Source organism: Sparus aurata, chromosome 10 (genome assembly GCF_900880675.1).
Source record: "Sparus aurata chromosome 10, fSpaAur1.1, whole genome shotgun sequence".
Classification (NCBI taxonomy): domain Eukaryota; kingdom Metazoa; phylum Chordata; class Actinopteri; order Spariformes; family Sparidae; genus Sparus; species Sparus aurata.
Window position 1 is genome coordinate 787193 of NC_044196.1, and position 17963 is coordinate 805155.

Genomic DNA, 17963 nt, shown 5'->3' on the forward strand with positions numbered 1-17963 from the left:
ACACGACCACAAGATACGTCTACTGACAGGTTGTTGCAATGAGAAGCTCCTCACTGCATCAGCTAGGGTTGAATATCTTAACTAAACTTATTCGTGGTTAATTTCTTTTATTCATTTACTTATTTATTTTTTCAATGATCATTTTGTGAAGGCTGAAGAGGGATTTAAAGTTTAAAGTCTTCAGTAGAGTAGAGTTTTATAATATACAAGGAGACAAACAACTTCAGGTTCTGATTTAATGCTGAATTTAGAAGAAGGACACAATGAGTTAGAATCTGTCAGAGACACAGTTTCACTACGTTATAAAGTTTGTTTTAACTCAACAACTCTTTAAATCACCATATTTGTTAATGGAGCCTGGTGATGCTGAACCAGTTAAATCAGTCTGTCAGATTATCAGGTGGAGGTGAGATTATCTGGACCTGTTGTTTGCCTCCTCACCTGCAGGAGGAGACGTCACCTCACTGCGACCTGAAGAACCGGACCGGAACTAAAGAGAACCGGAAGTGTCGTCGGTTCTTCGTGATCCCGGACTGGCGGCGGGACAGTTTTGTTGTTAGCTGCCCAGCTTTGTTCTCAGTGTCGCACCGCGGCGGAGCTGCAGGTGAGGACCCGTGTGAACACCTTGGTAATGTTCGGTCCATGTGTGGATCAGCCCGAACACGAACTGAACACGAACTGAAGCGAACACGAGCCCGAACTGCGCCGGCGTTAGCACGCTGGGCTAGCTGCGATGCTAACTAGCTAATTAGCCGCTGTTAGCTTCATGTAACACCTAATGTTAGCTTTAGATTAAGCTTTAGCTCACTGTTAACTTTAATGTTCGGTTCTGTTGATTAATGGACCTACTGACACTTTGATTTAGAGACAGTAGAGCCACAGGAGGCAATGCTAACGAAGCTAACAGGCTAACTAGCAGCTAATGTCGAGGTGTTTGTGTTTCAGTGTTTATGGATCAACTTTAGCTTCTGTTCTCCTGTAAAACTTCTCTCTGGAGGAACTTCTGGTTCTGGTTCGGTGTCGGTTTCATAAAGCAGAGACTGAAGAGAAGTTCTGGACTTTTCTTTTTATCTGAGCGTTGAAACGTCTGAAGCTTCAGAGCAGCAAACATGGCGACACCTTGTGGTTTGTGACAGAATGTTCTGATCGGGTTCAACAACAGAACCAACAGAACTGGGTCACTGTTTGATCTTTGTTCTAAAAAACAACAAGTAGGAAAGAATTTCATCATCAGAAGACTCGAGCGGATAAAAACTAGAGTTGAATGATTAATATCGATCAGGTCGAACAGCGAGACTCTTCTGCAGGAATGAACTCGATAATGATTGATCAATAAAATGTATAGAACATAATAATGTAATGTAAACAAAAAAGAGTATGCAGAGGTGCACATGTTATCTATACAGTAATGTAGATGATACACAAATATAGTTACACACTGTAAAGTAACAAGAGTGTGTTGTTGATCTTATTGAGCGTAAAATAAAGCAAATCAATCAAAAGCAAAACAGTACAAAAACATATAAAAGCGATTAAGTGTGAAGAAAGAATTTCATGCAGAACATTTGCTGAATTTACAAGAAGGCTCCAATAATGGATAGTAAGTCAAAGACAGAGTTTCACAGAGTTGGTTAAGTTTGTTTTAACTCAACAACTCCTTAAATCGCTACATTTGTTAATGGAGTCTGGTGATGTTGTTACTGGTTCATCAGAGATTCTTCACTTTAACTTTACAGAACAAAGCTGAAACGAGACATAAAGAAAGAAAATGGACACAACTACACAACTGGCTGATTAACAAAGCCACAAATATAACAAACAAAATGACTCATAAAGATGATTAATAACTTGTTTTAAAAGAAATCTGTGGCGCTCTCACATGTCGTCTCTATGGTGCCATCTTGGCCTTTTTCTGTCATATAACATAGAATAGATTGAAATGTTCTGTTTTAGACGAGAGTCGGCTGCGCTCATTAGTTATCTTTTAACAAGATAAGAAATATATGCTCTGCCAGTTTTGTCCCCGTGGTAACGGTCACATAACAAGATGTTTCAAAATTCAATCTGTGAACAATATGAAAAAAAAAAAATCTCGACTTTTTGCAGCTTTAAATGATTTTATTTAGGAAACATGTGACTGACATTTGGACTGTTGCTTCACTGAAGGTCCTGTTCACATGTTCACACACACATGATAATAAATAATGTGTGTGTGTGTGTTTCAGTCCAATGGGAGACAGCGATGACGAGTTCGACAGGAGGAGGCGGGACAAGTTCCGGAGAGAGAGGAGCGACATGGAGCGGTCGAGAGAGAGAGAGGAGAGGAGGAGGGACGACTGGCCCGACAGGTGAGCTCACCAGAACACACCTGAACACCTCAGAGTGACACGTAGTGACAGCGTGATGTTGATGTTGTGTGTTGTGATGTCAGGGACTGGGACCGCGGCAGGGAGAGGAGGCGGGACTACGATCGCGGGCGCAGAGAGCGGTTTTCTCCCCCCCGACACATCAGCCCTCAGCACAAACGCATGAGGAGAGACTGGTGAGTGTGACGAGCTGATCTGAGACCTGTAGAGGCTCTTTAAAGGAGCAGAGCTGATCTGAGACCTGTAGAGGCTCTTTAAAGGAGCAGGGCACTAAAGAAGTCGAGCTGATCTGAGACCTGTAGAGGCTCTTTAAAGGAGCGGGTCACTAAGGAAGTAGAGCTGATCTGAGACCTGTAGAGGTCTTCTTTAAAGGAGCAGAGCTGATCTGAGACCTGTAAGGGCTCTTTAAAGGAGCAGAGCTGATCTGAGACCTGTAGAGGCTCTTTAAAGTGAGCGGGTTACTAAAGAAGTCGAGCTGATCTGAGACCTGTAGAGGCTCTTTAAAGGAGCAGTCACTAAGCAGTAGAGCTGATCTGAGAACTGTAGAGGCTCTTTAAAGGAGCAGAGCTTGAATCTTAGACCTGTAGAGGCTCTTTAAAGGAGCAGAGCTGATCTGAGACCTGTAGAGGCTCTTTAAAGGGAGCAGAGCTGATCTGAGACCTGTAGAGGCTCTTTAAAGGAGCAGAGCTGATCTGAGACCTGTAGAGGCTCTTTAAAGGAGCAGAGCTGATCTGAGACCTGTAGAGGCTCTTTAAAGGAGCAGAGCTGATCTGAGACCTGTAGAGGCTCTTTAAAGGAGCGGGTTACTAAAGAAGTCGAGCTGATCTGAGACCTGTAGAGGCTCTTTAAAGGAGCAGGTCACTAAAGCAGTAGAGCTGATCTGAGAACTGTAGAGGCTCTTTAAAGGAGCAGAGCTGATCTGAGACCTGTAGAGGCTCTTTAAAGGAGCAGAGCTGATCTGAGACCTGTAGAGGCTCTTTAAAGGAGCAGAGCTGATCTGAGACCTGTAGAGGCTCTTTAAAGGAGCAGAGCTGATCTGAGACCTGTAGAGGCTCTTTAAAGGAGCAGAGCTGATCTGAGACCTGTAGAGGCTCTTTAAAGGAGCAGTTTTTTAAAGAAGTCGAGCTGATCTGAGACCTGTAGAGGCTCTTTAAAGGAGCAGGGCATTAAACGTAGAGCTGATCTGAGACCTGTAGAGGCTCTTTAAAGGAGCAGGTCACTAAAGAAGTGAGCTGATCTGAGACCTGTAGAGGCTCTTTAAAGGAGCAGAGCTGATCTGAGACCTGTGGAGGCTCTTTAAAGGAGCAGAGCTGATCTGAGACCTGTAGAGGCTCTTTAAAGGAGCAGAGCTGATCTGAGACCTGTAGAGGCTCTTTAAAGGAGCAGAGCTGATCTGAGACCTGTAGAGGCTCTTTAAAGGAGCAGAGCTGATCTGAGACCTGTAGAGGCTCTTTAAAGGAGCAGAGCTGATCTGAGACCTGTAGAGGCTCTTTAAAGGAGCAGGTCACTAAAGAAGTCGAGCTGATCTGAGACCTGTAGAGGCTCTTTAAAGGAGCAGGTCACTAAAGAAGTCGAGCTCAGTGATTGGCCACATGAAGACTTCAGGCTGTGTTTCTAGGGACGACCACCGGGGGGAGCCGTACCGCTACGACATGCCGTACGGAGGAGGCGGGGGTCCGTTTCCGGGGGCGGGGCCTCAGGGTTGGCACCCCGACCTCCCCCACCTGCACCCACATCACGGAGGTCACCCGCTGCAGGGCAGGTGAGCCGAGCGTCACCTATTGATGAACAGGACAGTTTTTATATGTTTCTCTGACAAACATGAGGCAGATAAAGTGTGGACAGATGTTCTGTGAGGTAACAAACATCTGTCTGAATGATTCCGTCTGTCAGGTTGGGGATGGTGGATCCAGACCTCCCTCCTCCTGGTCCTCCCACCATGAGGAGCTTCAAGGTGAGCGAAACAAACAGACCCACTTTACCATCAGCCGGCAGCCATGTTACCTGGCTGTGGAATCTGATATCTGTTCTGTGTCTCTGTGTGTGTGTGTGTGTGTGTGTGTGTGTGTGTGTGTGCAGGAGTTCCTGTTGAACATGGAGGACAGCGTGGACGAGACGGAGTCGGTGAAGCGCTACAATCAGTACAAGCTGGACTTCAGGCGGCAGCAGCTGCAGGACTTCTTCCTCCAGCACAAAGACCAGGAGTGGTTCCGCTCCAAGTACCACCCCGATGACATCACAGCCAGGAAGGCGGAGTCTCTGGCCGCCCTCAAAACCCGGTTGGGCGTCTTCCTCTTCCTGCTGGACACCAACTGGCTGGACAACGTGTCTCTGGACATGGAGCACGCCCCCGCCATCATCAAACTGCTGGACGCAGGTGAGGACAGGCTGAGGCGTCCTGCTGTCAGCGTGCAGGGGATTCTGGGTAATGAAGTCCTTTAACTCTCTCCTGTCTCTCTGCAGCTGTAATAAAGATGGAGGGAGGGACAGACTTGGACCTGCAGGTCCTGGAAGTACCGTCTGCTTCTGCAGCGGCTGGTGGGGAGGCGGCGAGCTGCAGCGTCGGAGCAGGAGGTGGAGCACCAGGAGGAGCACCAGGAGGAGCAGCAGCACCAGGAGGTGGAGGAGGAGGAGGGGAGAAGACTCCAGGAGATCCCAGCAGTCAGAGCGCTCAGCCGGTCTCAGAGACGACGGGGAGTCGGACAGAGGAGGCGACCAGCAGGGAGACGACGGAGACTAAAGAGTCTGTCAAGGTGAGACGAGCAGTCGTCCTTCAAATCACTGATGAGCTTTAGATGATGATGAAACACTGATGACGTCTCTGTCCTCCGTCAGGACGCTGAAGAGGAGGCCAAACAGAACGGGGAGGAGAAGGAGGACGATGAAGAGGAGGGGGAGGAAGATGATGAGGACGAGAAGAAGGAGGAAGAGGAGGAGGAGGAGGAGAAGACCACAAAGAAAGTGAGTGTGTTCTCTACTTCCTGCTGTTAATGATGACGCTCTGATGATGCTGCTGGTTTTAACCCCGTCCCTTCCTCTCAGGGCAGGAAGAGGAAACGCAGTGTGTCAGCTGACAGCGGCGAGGGCAGCGCCTCCGACTCTGACTCCTCCCACTCTGAGGGAGAGAAGGAGGAAGAGGAGGAGAAGGAGGAAGAGGAGGAGGACAGAGAAGACGGTACAGACAACACCTGTTTTTACTTCCTGTTGAACACACTGATAAATGTACGTATTTTAATGTGTGTGTGTGTGTGTGTGTGTGTGTGTGTGTGTGTCAGAGCGTCGTAAAGAGCGAGGGAAGGAGAGAGAGAAGGAGGCTCCAGCTAAGCCCCGCCCCCTCCACCTCACCACCTCGCTGTTTATCAGGAGCATCCCGCCAGAGGTGTCCAAGGAGGAGATCACAGCTGTGAGAGCACACACACCTGCACACACACACACCTGTACACACACACACCTGCACACACACACACCTGTACACACACCTGCACACACACACACCTGTACACACAGCTGTAAGCCGCTGTACTGACATGGTTGATGTCTGCAGTTGTGTCGCAGGTACCCGGGCTTCTTGCGGGTGGCGCTGTCGGACCCACAGCCTGAGAGGAGGTGAGACATCCTGACGTACATTTTGGCTATCTTTTTTTGTGGTGACATCATCTTGATTCCGGGCCGACACCAGAACACACGACCCGTCTCAGCCTGAAGGAGGATTTGGTGAAGTGTGTGCTGATGTGAACGTTTGTGTGTTTCAGGTTCTTCAGGCGCTGCTGGGTGACGTTTGACCGCAGTGTGAACATCAAGGAGACGTGCTGGAACCTGCAGAACATCAGGGTACTCACACACACACACTCTCTCTCACACACACTCTCACACACTCACTCTCACACACACACACACACACACACACTCTCTCTCTGGGTCTGACGTGTCTCTGGTCTCTCAGCTCAGAGACTGTGAACTGGCTCCGGTGGTGAACAGAGATCTGTGTCGACGCGTCCGCACCGTGAACGGACTGACTCACCACAGGCCGGTGGTGAGGAACGACATCCGGCTGTCGGCCCGGCTCGTCCACAGTCTGGACCAGAAGGGGGAGCTGTGGGCCGGACAGGTACCGCACACCTCTTCTTCTTCTGCTCATCACCTGTGTGTGTCACCTGGAGGGAGGTGAAGAGATTTATACGTGTGTGTGTGTGTGTGTGTGTGTGTGTGCTGCAGATGGAGACCAACCCCGTCCTGAAGAACATCACAGACTACCTGATAGAGGAGGTGAGCGCTGAGGAGGAGGAGCTTACCGGAGCCTCGGGGGGCAACGGTGACGACGCAGGGGACGCCAAAGACCCCGCCTCCTCCTCTGAGGTTACCGTGGAGACCGACGACAAACTGCTGAAGGTGGGAGGAGCCTCGTCCGTCTGTGTCAGTCTCAGGTTTTACCTCCGATGGTCTCAGTTCCTACATTAATTGTCTTTTCTTTGCTGTGTGTGTGTGTGTGTGTGTGCAGGTGCTGGACCGGCTGCTGCTCTACCTGCGTCTGGTGCACTCTGTAGATTATTATAACTTCTGTGAGTATCCTGCAGAGGACGAGATGCCTCATCGCTGCGGACTCATCCACGTACGAGGACCCCTACCTGTGGCCAAGATCACTGCAGCCGAGGGTACACACACACGCACACACAGACACACACAGGCATACACACGCACACACAGACACACACACATACACACACACAAACACTAGCATTGTTCTTGTTAGCATTGAGCTCAAACTACAGCTGTTCTTCAGAAGAGTCTTCTGTACGTTCACACACACACATCCTGTTTGAAATGTGATGATGGTGTCAGTGTGTGTGTGTGTGAGCCCGTGGGTCTGATCCAGCTCTGTGTTCTGATTGGACAGTGAGTGAGCATCAGAAGATGTGTGAGGAGCGTCTGGCTCCTCTGCTCTCACTGTCAGAGACTCTGAGTGATGAAGACGCCACCAAGCTGGGAAAGAAGGAGCCGGAACAGGAGGTGAGACACCCGTCTGTCTGTCTGTCTGTCTGTCTGTCTCTCTCTCTCTCATTCTGTCTGTGTCTATGTACTGTCTCTACAAGTGATGATGACACAGGTGTGTGTGTGTGTGTGTGTGTGTCCAGGTGGAGAAGTTCCTGGCAGCCAACACTCAGGAGCTCAGTAAAGACAAGTGGCTCTGTCCTCTGAGCGGGAAGAAGTTCAAGGTGAGCAGAGCTTCCTGTTTGTGCGTGTTTGGGTCAGCTCTGTGGTTACCGTGGTGACACGTTGTTGTTGTTGTCGTTGTTCAGGCTCCAGAGTTTGTGCGTAAACACATCCTGAACAAACATGGAGACAAAGTGTCCGCCGTCAGACAGGAAGTCCAGTTCTTCAACAACTTCCTGCTGGACGCCAAGAGACCAGCTCTACCTGAGAACAAGCCCCTCCCACCACCAGCACAAGGTGACTGACACACACACACAGGCATTCTGGGAAATGTAGGAGCCCACAGACTGATGAACAGATTAAGTACTGATCTCTCTCTCTCTTCTAGCCACTCCTCCTGGTATACCTGGGTTCCCTGGTCAGTCGCCACAGCAGCAAAGCCTTCTGGGATATCCACCTGGAGTCAGACCTCCGATGCCCGGCTTCCCTGGTACAGCTCACACACACACACACACACACACACACACACACACACACACACACACTCTCACATCAGATAGAAATACTCAGACACGAGCAGCAGAGCCTTTAAATTGTATTTAAGTACATTAAATTTACATTTCATCAGCTGTTATATGAACAGGAAGTTCTGAACATGAAAGTTTAAATTCTGTGTGTGTGTGTGTGTGTGTGTGTGTGTGTGTGTGTGTGTGTGTGTTGCAGGCGGAGGACCTGCCTATCCCTCACAACCAGTTTGGGGCGGGTCGCGGTAACTATGACAACTTCAGAGGTCATTTAGGAGGCGGAGGAGGAGCAGGAGGAGGAGCAGGGTTTCCTGGGAAGCAGCGGAACAGCAGGTAGAGATCAGACGGACTGATGACATCACACAGTGATTATTGATTATGTATTGATGTTGTGTTAACCCTCTCTCTCTGTGTGCAGGGGCGTGCGAGGGGACCCGCGGTCGATCATCGAGTACAGAGACCTGGACGCTCCCGACGACCTCGACTTCTTTTAAACACAACGACGACGTGAAGCAGCAGGATGTTTTTTTTTAAAAACCTTTTTTATTCCTACGTTTCCCATGATTCCTTTCACCGGCTGTTTGTCTTTTTTTTTTTTTTTAGTTAGGTGTGTGTGTGTGTGTGTGTGTGTGTGTGTGTGCGTGTGTGTGTGTGTCAGTCAGCAGGACCAACGTTGATGTAATTAGTGAAGTTGATCTGATTCCACTTTCCAATAAAGATACAGGAAGACTGATGACGGCTCCTGTGTTACTATGGTTACCATGTCTGTTCATTTCATGTCGACGTGAGAATCTGATTCTGCATCATTTTAATTATTGTGCACAAGTCAGTGGTCGAGTCTCCAACCAAACCTCACTCAGATTTTAACGGATTTAACAAACTCAAAAGAAAAATGACTGAATCGATTTGTTTTGATTCTGATGTGACTTTACATTCTTTTTATGACTTTCTGATGGTCACGTTACGTTTTATAATGCTAACCCTATTTTTGTTAATGCTGTCCAGCTGATCGAGAGTTTATTGATCTGAAGAATTTTCTCACCGTATAAAGATGAACATCATCTGAAACAACCCAGAAATGAAACTGTAAGGAAACAGAAGAACAGTTACAACAGTAATAAAGATGTTTGTCGCTGACTTCTTAGGAATTAACTAGTGACTGATTTCTGAGTTAAACAGCTGCTAAAGTGAGTTTAAATCAAAGGTGTGAAATAAATAAAGATGACGATAAACAGCTTATTAATAAATGAATAATTAGTTTGGAGATAATTTTTCAAAGACGGTTGTTGTCAAAGATTTTTTTGTTTCTTAGCCGAGAGTGAAAATATCTTCAACTGTTTAATAACATGAATTACTTCAGTAATGTGAAGTGATTTTATTGATTTATAGTCGAGCATCTGTCTCAATCATGGTGCTCACACACACACACACACCTACACACACACACATACACACATATACACATATACACACACCTACACACACACACACATATATACACACACACACAGTGTAATTCCTAGTAAGCCTATCAAAGCTGCCTGTTACCCTGCAGGTTACTCTGCTGACTCAGGAGGATCAGAGCGTTTAATCTGCCTCTGCTCACTTTTCACTGCCTCCTCTCTCCTTCCTTCCTTCCTTCCCTCTGTTCCCTCTCTCCTCCTCTCACACCTTCCTCTCCTCCCTCGTCCACCTGAGCAGAGTCTTCATCACTTCATTAAAACTTGAAACCTTCCACCAGAATAAATTTCTTCCTCCCCTCTGACTTTACCTGAGCAGGACGAAGGTCTGCAGGTGAACACGTCTCTACCTGAGTGCGGCTCTGTACACTCAGGTGTGTGTGTGTGTGTGTGCGACAGACGTATCATCCCTCCTATAATCTCTTTATCCTGGTCAGGGTGACTGAGGCTGATTCTCGTCTGCTGGACCCTACGAACACTCCTCACCTCTCCATCCTTCTGTTTCTCCTCTTCTATCCTCTTTTCTGTCATCGCTTCAAACTTCACAGGTGTGTGTGTGTGTATGTGTGTGTGTAGGGAGGGGATAGTCCTGTTTCCATGGCGATGAGTTTAAAGGGCTGTCGGTGAATCTAGGCCACGTAACCAAGGGCGACAGCTTATCATCTGACAGGTGAGTAAGGAGATAACGGAGGGAATTATTATACAACGTACAATTTAAATAAATCAAATAAAGATGTAAGTCGATATCAGCAGAATGTACTCAAAGTAAAAGTACTTGTGTTGCAGTAATCTGTTCCCTGTAGATGTTTGAAGTTATAATCATTATAACTTCTTTATTTACTGTTGGCTGGCTTCGATTACAGCTGAGCAGCAGATTCTGTTTCTTGTCAAACTTTAGCTCCAGTGTTAAATTGCTTGTGTGTTTTTTGCTAGCAGTGTTTAAATGCTAACCCTTTTTGAATGCTAATGTTACTTTTTTAAGCTAACGTTACTTTTAAAAATGCTAACTATACTTATCTAATGCTAATGTTATTTTAGAAAATGCTAACCGCATGTTTTAAGTGCTAATGCTACTTTTATATGCAAACATAGCTTTACAAAGTGTTAACCAATCTTTTTAAAGCTAACGTTATCCTCTCATGCTAACGTTACCTTTACTATGTGGTAAATGTAACGTTACTGGTGTAACCCGAGTCTCCAGGAGCCCTGAGATCTTATGCTGACAAGACTCGGACCCGTCCACAAACCACAACATCGGATCTGATCCAGCTCAGTAACATGTTGTTTTTCTCTTTCCCTTCATTTCCTGTCATCTCTCTGAACAGGAAGTCAGAAATACAGAACCTCCATGGCCAAAGTAGCTCCTTCAGTCCCCTCCCCCGTCTCCAGGTTAGCTCCGCCGACCATCGTTCTACAAGACATGGAGGAGGAGTCAGATGAAGACAGGTGAGTTATATGGGTACCTGAAGAGGTTTTGAGATTCTTTATGAGGTCTAACAGGTCCCTGAAGAGGCTCACATGGTACGTGAAGCAGTAAGGGTCCTTGAAAAAGTCATGGGGTCCTTTAAAGGCTCTAGGTGTCCATGGGGACATACTGTTGATTTTAAAGGATCCAGATCTGCTAACGGTAGTTTGATGCATCCTTGAAGAGGTTCAAGAAGGTCTTAAGGCCCCTTGAAGGTCTTTTATGTGTCCATCAGCATGTTTAATTGGTCCATGGATGTTAAAGGATCCAGTGGTCCTTGAGAAGTTCAATGCATCTTTGGAGAGGTTCAAGGGAGGACCACGACGGGTCAACAAGGATGTTTATGAAGTTTTGGGGCAGTTCTATGAATTTTCCTTCTTCTTGAATAAGTTATGTGGGTCATTGAGGAGGTTTTGTGGATATTGATGGATCCAGGGGTCCCAGCAGGAATTTGATGCGCCTTTAAAGAGATTCCAGAGCTGCTTTATCAGGTTATACAGGTCCTTGAGGAAGTTCATGGGGCAGGGTTATGTAAGAATAAGTTCTAGAGGTCCTCAAAGATCCAGGGATCTCTGAGGCAGTTTGATACATCTTTCAAATGTTTTGTTGGCTTTGTATAGTTTTACTGGTCAATGTGGAAGTTTAAAGAGTTCTTGAGGCAATTCTGTAGATTCTTGAGGTCCTATAATATTGGTCCTAGAAAAGGTTCAAGGGGTCAGTAAAGAATCTGAGATCTAATGGTTCCAACAAATGGTTTGTGGATTCTAGGGACCCTTTCAATGATCCACGGTTCCTTGAGAATATTAGATTTATCCTTGAAGAAGTTAAAGGGGTTCATGAGGCCGGACTGTGGACTGTCGAGGTCTTTGAAGAGGTTCCAGGTGTCGTTGAAGACATTTGTGGGGTCATTGAGATAGTTTCAGTGTCCTTGAGGTGAACTGGTGGTTTAAATGTAGTGAACAGTAAACGTGTCGTCTGATTGTGTTGTTTGTTTCAGCGCGGATCAGAGAGGTCGACCTGGAGTTCTGTTCAACGTTAACAACAGCAACAACAACGATGACGAAGAGTACGACAAACACACACACACACACACATGCTCAGGTGCAACACCGACACACTGCTGGTTGTTTGTATGATGCGTTTCCTGTTGTCTTCCAGAGAAGAAAAGAAGAAGAAGAAGAAGAAAGAAAAGAAGGAGAAGAAGGAGAGAAAAGAAAAGAAGGAGTGAGAGAAATCCTGATCTTTAAATCAAACAGTTCGGCTGAATTCAGTTTTGATTCATCAGTCTGTCGTCTTCTCTCCCAGGAAGGAGAAGCAGGAGAAGAAGGAGAGGAAGGAGAAAAAACAGAAGGAGAAGGAGGAGAAGGAGAAAGAGAAGGAAAAGGAGAAAGAGAAAGAGAAAGCCAAAGAACAAGCGTACGTTTTGGATTATTGGGACTCAGTCTGATGTTTTCTAAATCATTTGGCTTCATGTGGAAAATGATTTTGATTTGTTATCATGTGTGTGTTTAGTCCAAAGGAGATCAAAGTGATTGATCCGGCAGGTAACACCTACTACTACTGGCTGGCCATCATCACCATCCCTGTCATGTACAACTGGACCTTCATCATAGCCAGGTAACAGTTCTGGTCCCCACAATGTGAAGAAGCTGTCAGGTTGCATTCAAACAATACTAGGTTTGTGTCCCAACAATGTCTTCAGGTCCCTGAATGTCTGTTTAGCTACATGTGTGTCCCCACAATGTCCATAAACTAGAAGTGTGTCCCCACAATGTCCATAAACTAGCATTGTGTCCCACAACATCAGTAAACTGTCAGGTTTTGTGTCCGTACTATGTCTGTTGGCGAGTACCAGTGTGTCTTCAAAACATCAGTAAGATTTCTGGTTTATGCTAGCAGGTTCTGGATCCCAAAAGTCTAACTGTGGGTAAGCTATCGGGTTGGGGTCCCAAAAATGATGTTGGGAACCAGAATGTTGGCCCCAAACTCTCATTAATCTACACATGTGCCTCACGATGTCAGTGTGGACTCTCAGAGTGTTTTGGACCCCAACAATGCTCGATCTGGGCCCCAGTTTTATTATCATGGTTCTGCTTCAGTGACACATGCTGCTTGATGAATTGTGTGTTTGTGTTGACATTAATTTCAGGGCGTGTTTCGAGGAGCTACAGTCCGACTACCTGTACTACTGGTTCGCCATCGATTTAACCTGTGACCTCGTCTACATTGCTGACATGATCTTCAGAACGAGGACTGGTCAGAACACACACACACACACACACACACACACACACACACTAACAGACTGTTTAATACCTGGTCTGCTTCCCCTGGTGGCCACTTAGAGTTACTGCAACAAATTATTGATCGATAATATTTAAAAGTTTGAAAGTAGATCTCTACAAAAAAACAGCTTAACATGAATCCAACATTTTATTTGCAAACAACCGTCAGACTGACGTAGTAACGTGCCCGTGTGGTTTCAGGTTACCTGGAGCAGGGTCTACTCGTGAATGACCAGCAGAAGCTGCGTGACCGCTACAAAAACAGCTTCCAGTACAAACTGGACCTGATCTCCATGATCCCCACTGACCTTCTGTACTTCGTCGTTGGCCTTAAGTACCCTGAGATCCGCCTCAACAAGCTCTTCAGGTTCAACAGGTAGAATAAATCATCTGCGTCATCAGGATTCTCAGCTCATTTCTTATACTTTCAGGAAAAGCCTGCGACAGTCACATAAACAAAATTCTGTGTGTTTCAGGATGCTGGAGTTCTTCCAGAGGACGGAGACCAGGACCAACTACCCCAACGCCCTCCGTATCTCCAACCTCGTCATGTACATCGTCATCATCATCCACTGGAACGCCTGCCTCTACTACTCCTTCTCCAAGGCCATTGGTGGGTTTGAATCCCCGGTTGTTTTGTCTGTGGTTCCTGTAAAAAATCCTCTGACAGGTTGTTCTGTCTCATCCCTGCAGGTTTCGGTGCTGACAGGTTCGTGTATCCGGACCCGATAGATCCAGAGTTTGGTCGTCTGGTGAGGAAGTACGCCTACAGTATGTACTGGTCCACGCTGACGCTCACCACCATCGGAGAAACGCCGCCCCCCGTGGAGAACTCTGAGTACCTCTTTGTTGTCACTGACTTCCTGGTGGGTGTGGCTTAAAGAATTGAACATCCTGCTGTGAACTATCTGAACATTCACACTGAATTTAAGGATGAACTTAATATTCTGCGTGACCCGTTCATGTTCTGTCCTCCTCCAGGTGGGCGTGTTGATCTTTGCCACCATCGTCGGTAACGTCGGCTCGATGATCACCAACATGAACGCTGCCAGAGCCGACTTCCAGGCTCGCATCGACGCCATCAAACAGTACATGAGCTTCCGAAAGGTTTGTTACTTACTGTCTCTGTCCATTTAGTGAGGACAGGGGTTATGCTTGCATTCATCATTGCAGAAGCTTTTATCCAAGGGAGGGCTAACACTTCATATCACTTTGTTGGTTGATTCTGTGGTTTGTTGGTTGGGTGTTTTTTTCTTGGTTGGTTGGGTTGTTTGGTGGGTTGGTTGGGTAATTTGTAAGTTTCTTGGTTGGATGGTTGTTTTATTGGTTGGTGGGTTGGTTGGGTGTTTTTTTCTTGGTTGGTTGGATAATTTGTAAGTTTGTTGGCTGGTTGGTTGTTTTCTTGGTTGGTTGGGTAATTTGTAAGTTTGTTGGTTTGTCAGCAGGATCGGATGGAGGGTCTCAGTCCAGAACAGAACCCATTCACTTTTGGTCCAGATCTGGATAAAGGGATGGATACAGGATTGTTGTTAGTCAGCTAATAGGACCACTAATGTAATCTGCATGGCTAAGTAGCAAGCTAACTGTCTAACAACTGCTGAACTCTGTTAACCACCTTGGTACTGGACTCCTGTTGTCAAACTGGCCTCAGCTGTTCTCAGGAGTTTCTGTTATTTTTTCCCTTGTTTGACTAAGAATCTAACATTAATACACCTGCAACATGCTGACAGAGCACTGACATATGAATGCTAATCAACAGCTGTGGTCCATTCCAACATTAAACTGCAGCTTTCCAGGGTAAAACTGACCTTTAACCCCTCCTCCACCTTCCTGCCCCCTCCAGGTAACAAAGGACCTGGAGAAGCGAGTCATCAAGTGGTTTGACTTCCTGTGGACCAATAAGAAAGCAGTGGACGAGCGGGAGGTGTTGAAGTACCTGCCTGACAAGCTGAGAGCGGAGATCGCCATCAACGTCCACCTGGACACGCTCAAAAAGGTCAGAACACCTTGAACAGATAAAACAAATAGAATCGTTGAAGCGAACAAGGAGACAGCAGGTTTCTTCTTCTGTGGTGTCGTGCAGGTTCGTATCTTTGCGGACTGTGAGGCCGGACTGTTGGTGGAGCTGGTGCTGAAGCTGCAGCCGCAGGTCTACAGTCCAGGAGACTACATCTGTAAGAAGGGCGACATCGGGCGGGAGATGTACATCATCAAGGAGGGGAAACTAGCTGTGGTGGCCGACGACGGCATCAAACAGTTTGTTGTCCTTAGTGATGGAAGCTACTTTGGCGAGATCAGCATCCTGGCTATTAAAGGTAACCAGATGCTGGTTCCTGTGTTATTCACACAGCCGTTCTTTAGTTATTATTCGGGGTTGTTTGAAGATAGTCACAAAATCTGGACTGAAGGCGTCTCACTCCTCAATCAACCTCTCTTAACTAAGTAGTTTTCAGGTTTAGTGGCAGGTCGACTGGTGAAATACGCACTGCTTTTATTTTGAAGCAATTACAGAAAATGCTGTGTTTTGTCACAAAGTTCAATCTGACGGCGATCGTGCATCCAAAAACTAAAAGAGGACAGTAAGTTGCTGCATTTCGACAGCAGATCATGTTGTGTATGTTGATTCAAGTTATATATGTTGCAGGTTTGTTTATTTTTATTCAAAGTCTCTATGTTTTTGCATCGTTTACATAAATCCGGTCATTTGACATGATGTGTTCTTTGGTGACTTTGAATCTGGACAATAATTAAAAACCAGAGTCTGTGAGTTTTTTTTGTTACAAGCTGAAGTTCAGTTGAGACTCGATCAACAGATTCTTCCTGGAAGTAAAATGTTCCTTACTTGTCTTTTACTTTCAGCACAAAGTGATTAAGATATTGTGTGAGATTAAATGTAAATCAGAACCTGAGGTTGTTCTGGTTCCCTTACGGCCCGTTTTGTTCCTCGACAGGCAGTAAGGCAGGAAACAGGAGGACGGCCAACATCAGGAGCATCGGCTACTCCGACCTCTTCTGTCTTTCCAAAGACGACCTGATGGAGGCGCTGACAGAATATCCCGATGCTAAAGCTCTGCTGGAGGAGAAGGGACGTCAGATTCTGATGAAGGACGGGCTTCTGGACCTGGAGGTACAGTCACACGATCACATGACAAAAACAGACCGCAAAGATGCTCCGAGAAGCTTAAAGTAACAGCTGGTGTCGTCCTCTAGGTGGCAGCGCAGGGCCCCGACCCCAAAGAGATCGAGGAGAAGGTGGACCGCATGACGAGCACGCTGGACGTCCTGCAGACGCGTTACGCTCGGCTGCTGGCCGAACACGAAGCCACGCACAGCAAACTGAAACACAGAGTCAACAGGCTGGAGAGGAAGCTGGTGCCGCCGCCGCGGGCCGACCAGCCGGGCGACGCCGCTCCGACATCTTAGACCCACACAACCAACGAAGAAGAAGAGAGGAAGTAAAGCTCAGAGCAGCTGGAGGGAGAGGACGGTGTTTGACTGTAGAGCAAAAAATCTGGTTTACAATTTAGATACGTTTAAAAAGTCAGATTGATTTTTACGTCCAGACGTGTAGAAGAAGAAAACAAACACTGAATGTTGTTGTTTCATTCTCTGATGAGTCGATGATCTTCATGCTTAATGAGCAAGATTTTCCTCCAAAGTCATTCAAATATTACAACCTGAAGAGAAAGTGAAGGACCAGCAGAGACGAGAGGAGCTTCAGGCCGATCCAGAAGCAGAGAGAATGTTCTAGTAAATATTTCATGTGTAAACTTTGTAATTATAATGTATTATATATTTAATAATAAGCATCATGTCTGTTCCTCTACGTCACAGCAACAGTTCAGCATGTTTCTGTCTGAGCGATAACGACTGAGAACACGTGACGTGAAGACGTATCCGAGTGAGTTAAAGATATAAATCTGACACTGACTCGAGTCAGACAGACTCGCTGAGCTGGACTAGAGCGAGCTTCAGTCCTTAGATCAGCTGCTGTAGATCAGGAGAGGTCAAAGGTCGGCAGGAAACTCTCTGTGTGCACGTCTGTAGTGTGTCTGTTTGTCTGTCAGGAAGGTCTTTGTCTCTGCTCTATGATTCTGTCAGCCAATCACATCCCTGCTTTCTGTAAATAGTCGTTAAAACTGCTTGACAAAAAAATAGATCCTGACCTGAATGAATTCTTGAAGCACTGCGCTGAAATAAAGATATTTTATAAGAAAACACACGACTGTCTCTTTAACTTTCACACAGCTGTACCCTCATGTTCTCTGTCACTGAGGTACAAAGTGCTCAAGCTCCAGTAAAAGTAAAGGTATGGTTAAAATATTACTTTGGTAAAAGTGGAAGTCTCCTGTATGAAGAGTACTCAGTGTAATGTATACTATGAGCCGGCTTTATTGAGACACATTTAAATTATTTTTGGAGCCTTTCTTTCTTTATTTCTTTCTTTCTTTATGATTTTGGCACTTCCAGTCCTCCAAAGTAACTTGTAACTAAAGGTATATAATAAATCTAGTGGAGTTAAAATATCTGCAGCTTATCTATAAGTAAAGTTACAGCACTTGAGTGTTGTTTTTATTCCATTCAAACGTGTTTGCCTGCTTTCACTGAATTTTAAGTTATTTTCTTTATAACGTTTTATTGTTTCGTTTTGTTTTTCAAACAGAAGTATGAATGATTTGAGAGTAAAGATATTCATCTCTAAAATGTATATT

The 17963-nt window shown here is 46.1% G+C and overlaps 2 protein-coding genes across 2 annotated transcripts in view; both read left to right on the plus strand.

Moving 5' to 3' along the window:
* Positions 1 to 8800, plus strand: part of LOC115589954 (serrate RNA effector molecule homolog) — a 47491-nt gene extending 38691 nt beyond the window's left edge. Inside the window, 21 exon segments of the mRNA XM_030431146.1 lie at positions 2226 to 2348; positions 2432 to 2542; positions 3985 to 4128; positions 4260 to 4320; positions 4446 to 4743; positions 4830 to 5119; positions 5202 to 5327; positions 5409 to 5541; positions 5642 to 5769; positions 5911 to 5972; positions 6119 to 6197; positions 6310 to 6474; positions 6582 to 6755; positions 6865 to 7018; positions 7261 to 7373; positions 7499 to 7579; positions 7664 to 7814; positions 7906 to 8007; positions 8241 to 8260; positions 8262 to 8374; positions 8460 to 8800. Of these exon segments, the coding sequence (XP_030287006.1) occupies positions 2230 to 2348; positions 2432 to 2542; positions 3985 to 4128; positions 4260 to 4320; positions 4446 to 4743; positions 4830 to 5119; positions 5202 to 5327; positions 5409 to 5541; positions 5642 to 5769; positions 5911 to 5972; positions 6119 to 6197; positions 6310 to 6474; positions 6582 to 6755; positions 6865 to 7018; positions 7261 to 7373; positions 7499 to 7579; positions 7664 to 7814; positions 7906 to 8007; positions 8241 to 8260; positions 8262 to 8374; positions 8460 to 8535 (2700 nt within the window). The 5' untranslated portion in view covers positions 2226 to 2229 and the 3' untranslated portion in view covers positions 8536 to 8800.
* Positions 8801 to 9637: 837 nt separating this feature from the next.
* On the plus strand, positions 9638 to 17469 carry cnga1b (cyclic nucleotide gated channel subunit alpha 1b). The gene is given in 14 exon segments (XM_030431179.1): positions 9638 to 10171; positions 10827 to 10947; positions 11964 to 12032; positions 12125 to 12382; positions 12479 to 12583; positions 13116 to 13222; positions 13453 to 13627; positions 13728 to 13864; positions 13945 to 14117; positions 14233 to 14358; positions 15095 to 15247; positions 15335 to 15566; positions 16203 to 16378; positions 16462 to 17469. Coding segments are annotated over 13 exon segments (2022 nt in total). The 5' UTR covers positions 9638 to 10171; positions 10827 to 10849; the 3' UTR covers positions 16675 to 17469.
* Positions 17470 to 17963: the final 494 nt, after the last annotated feature.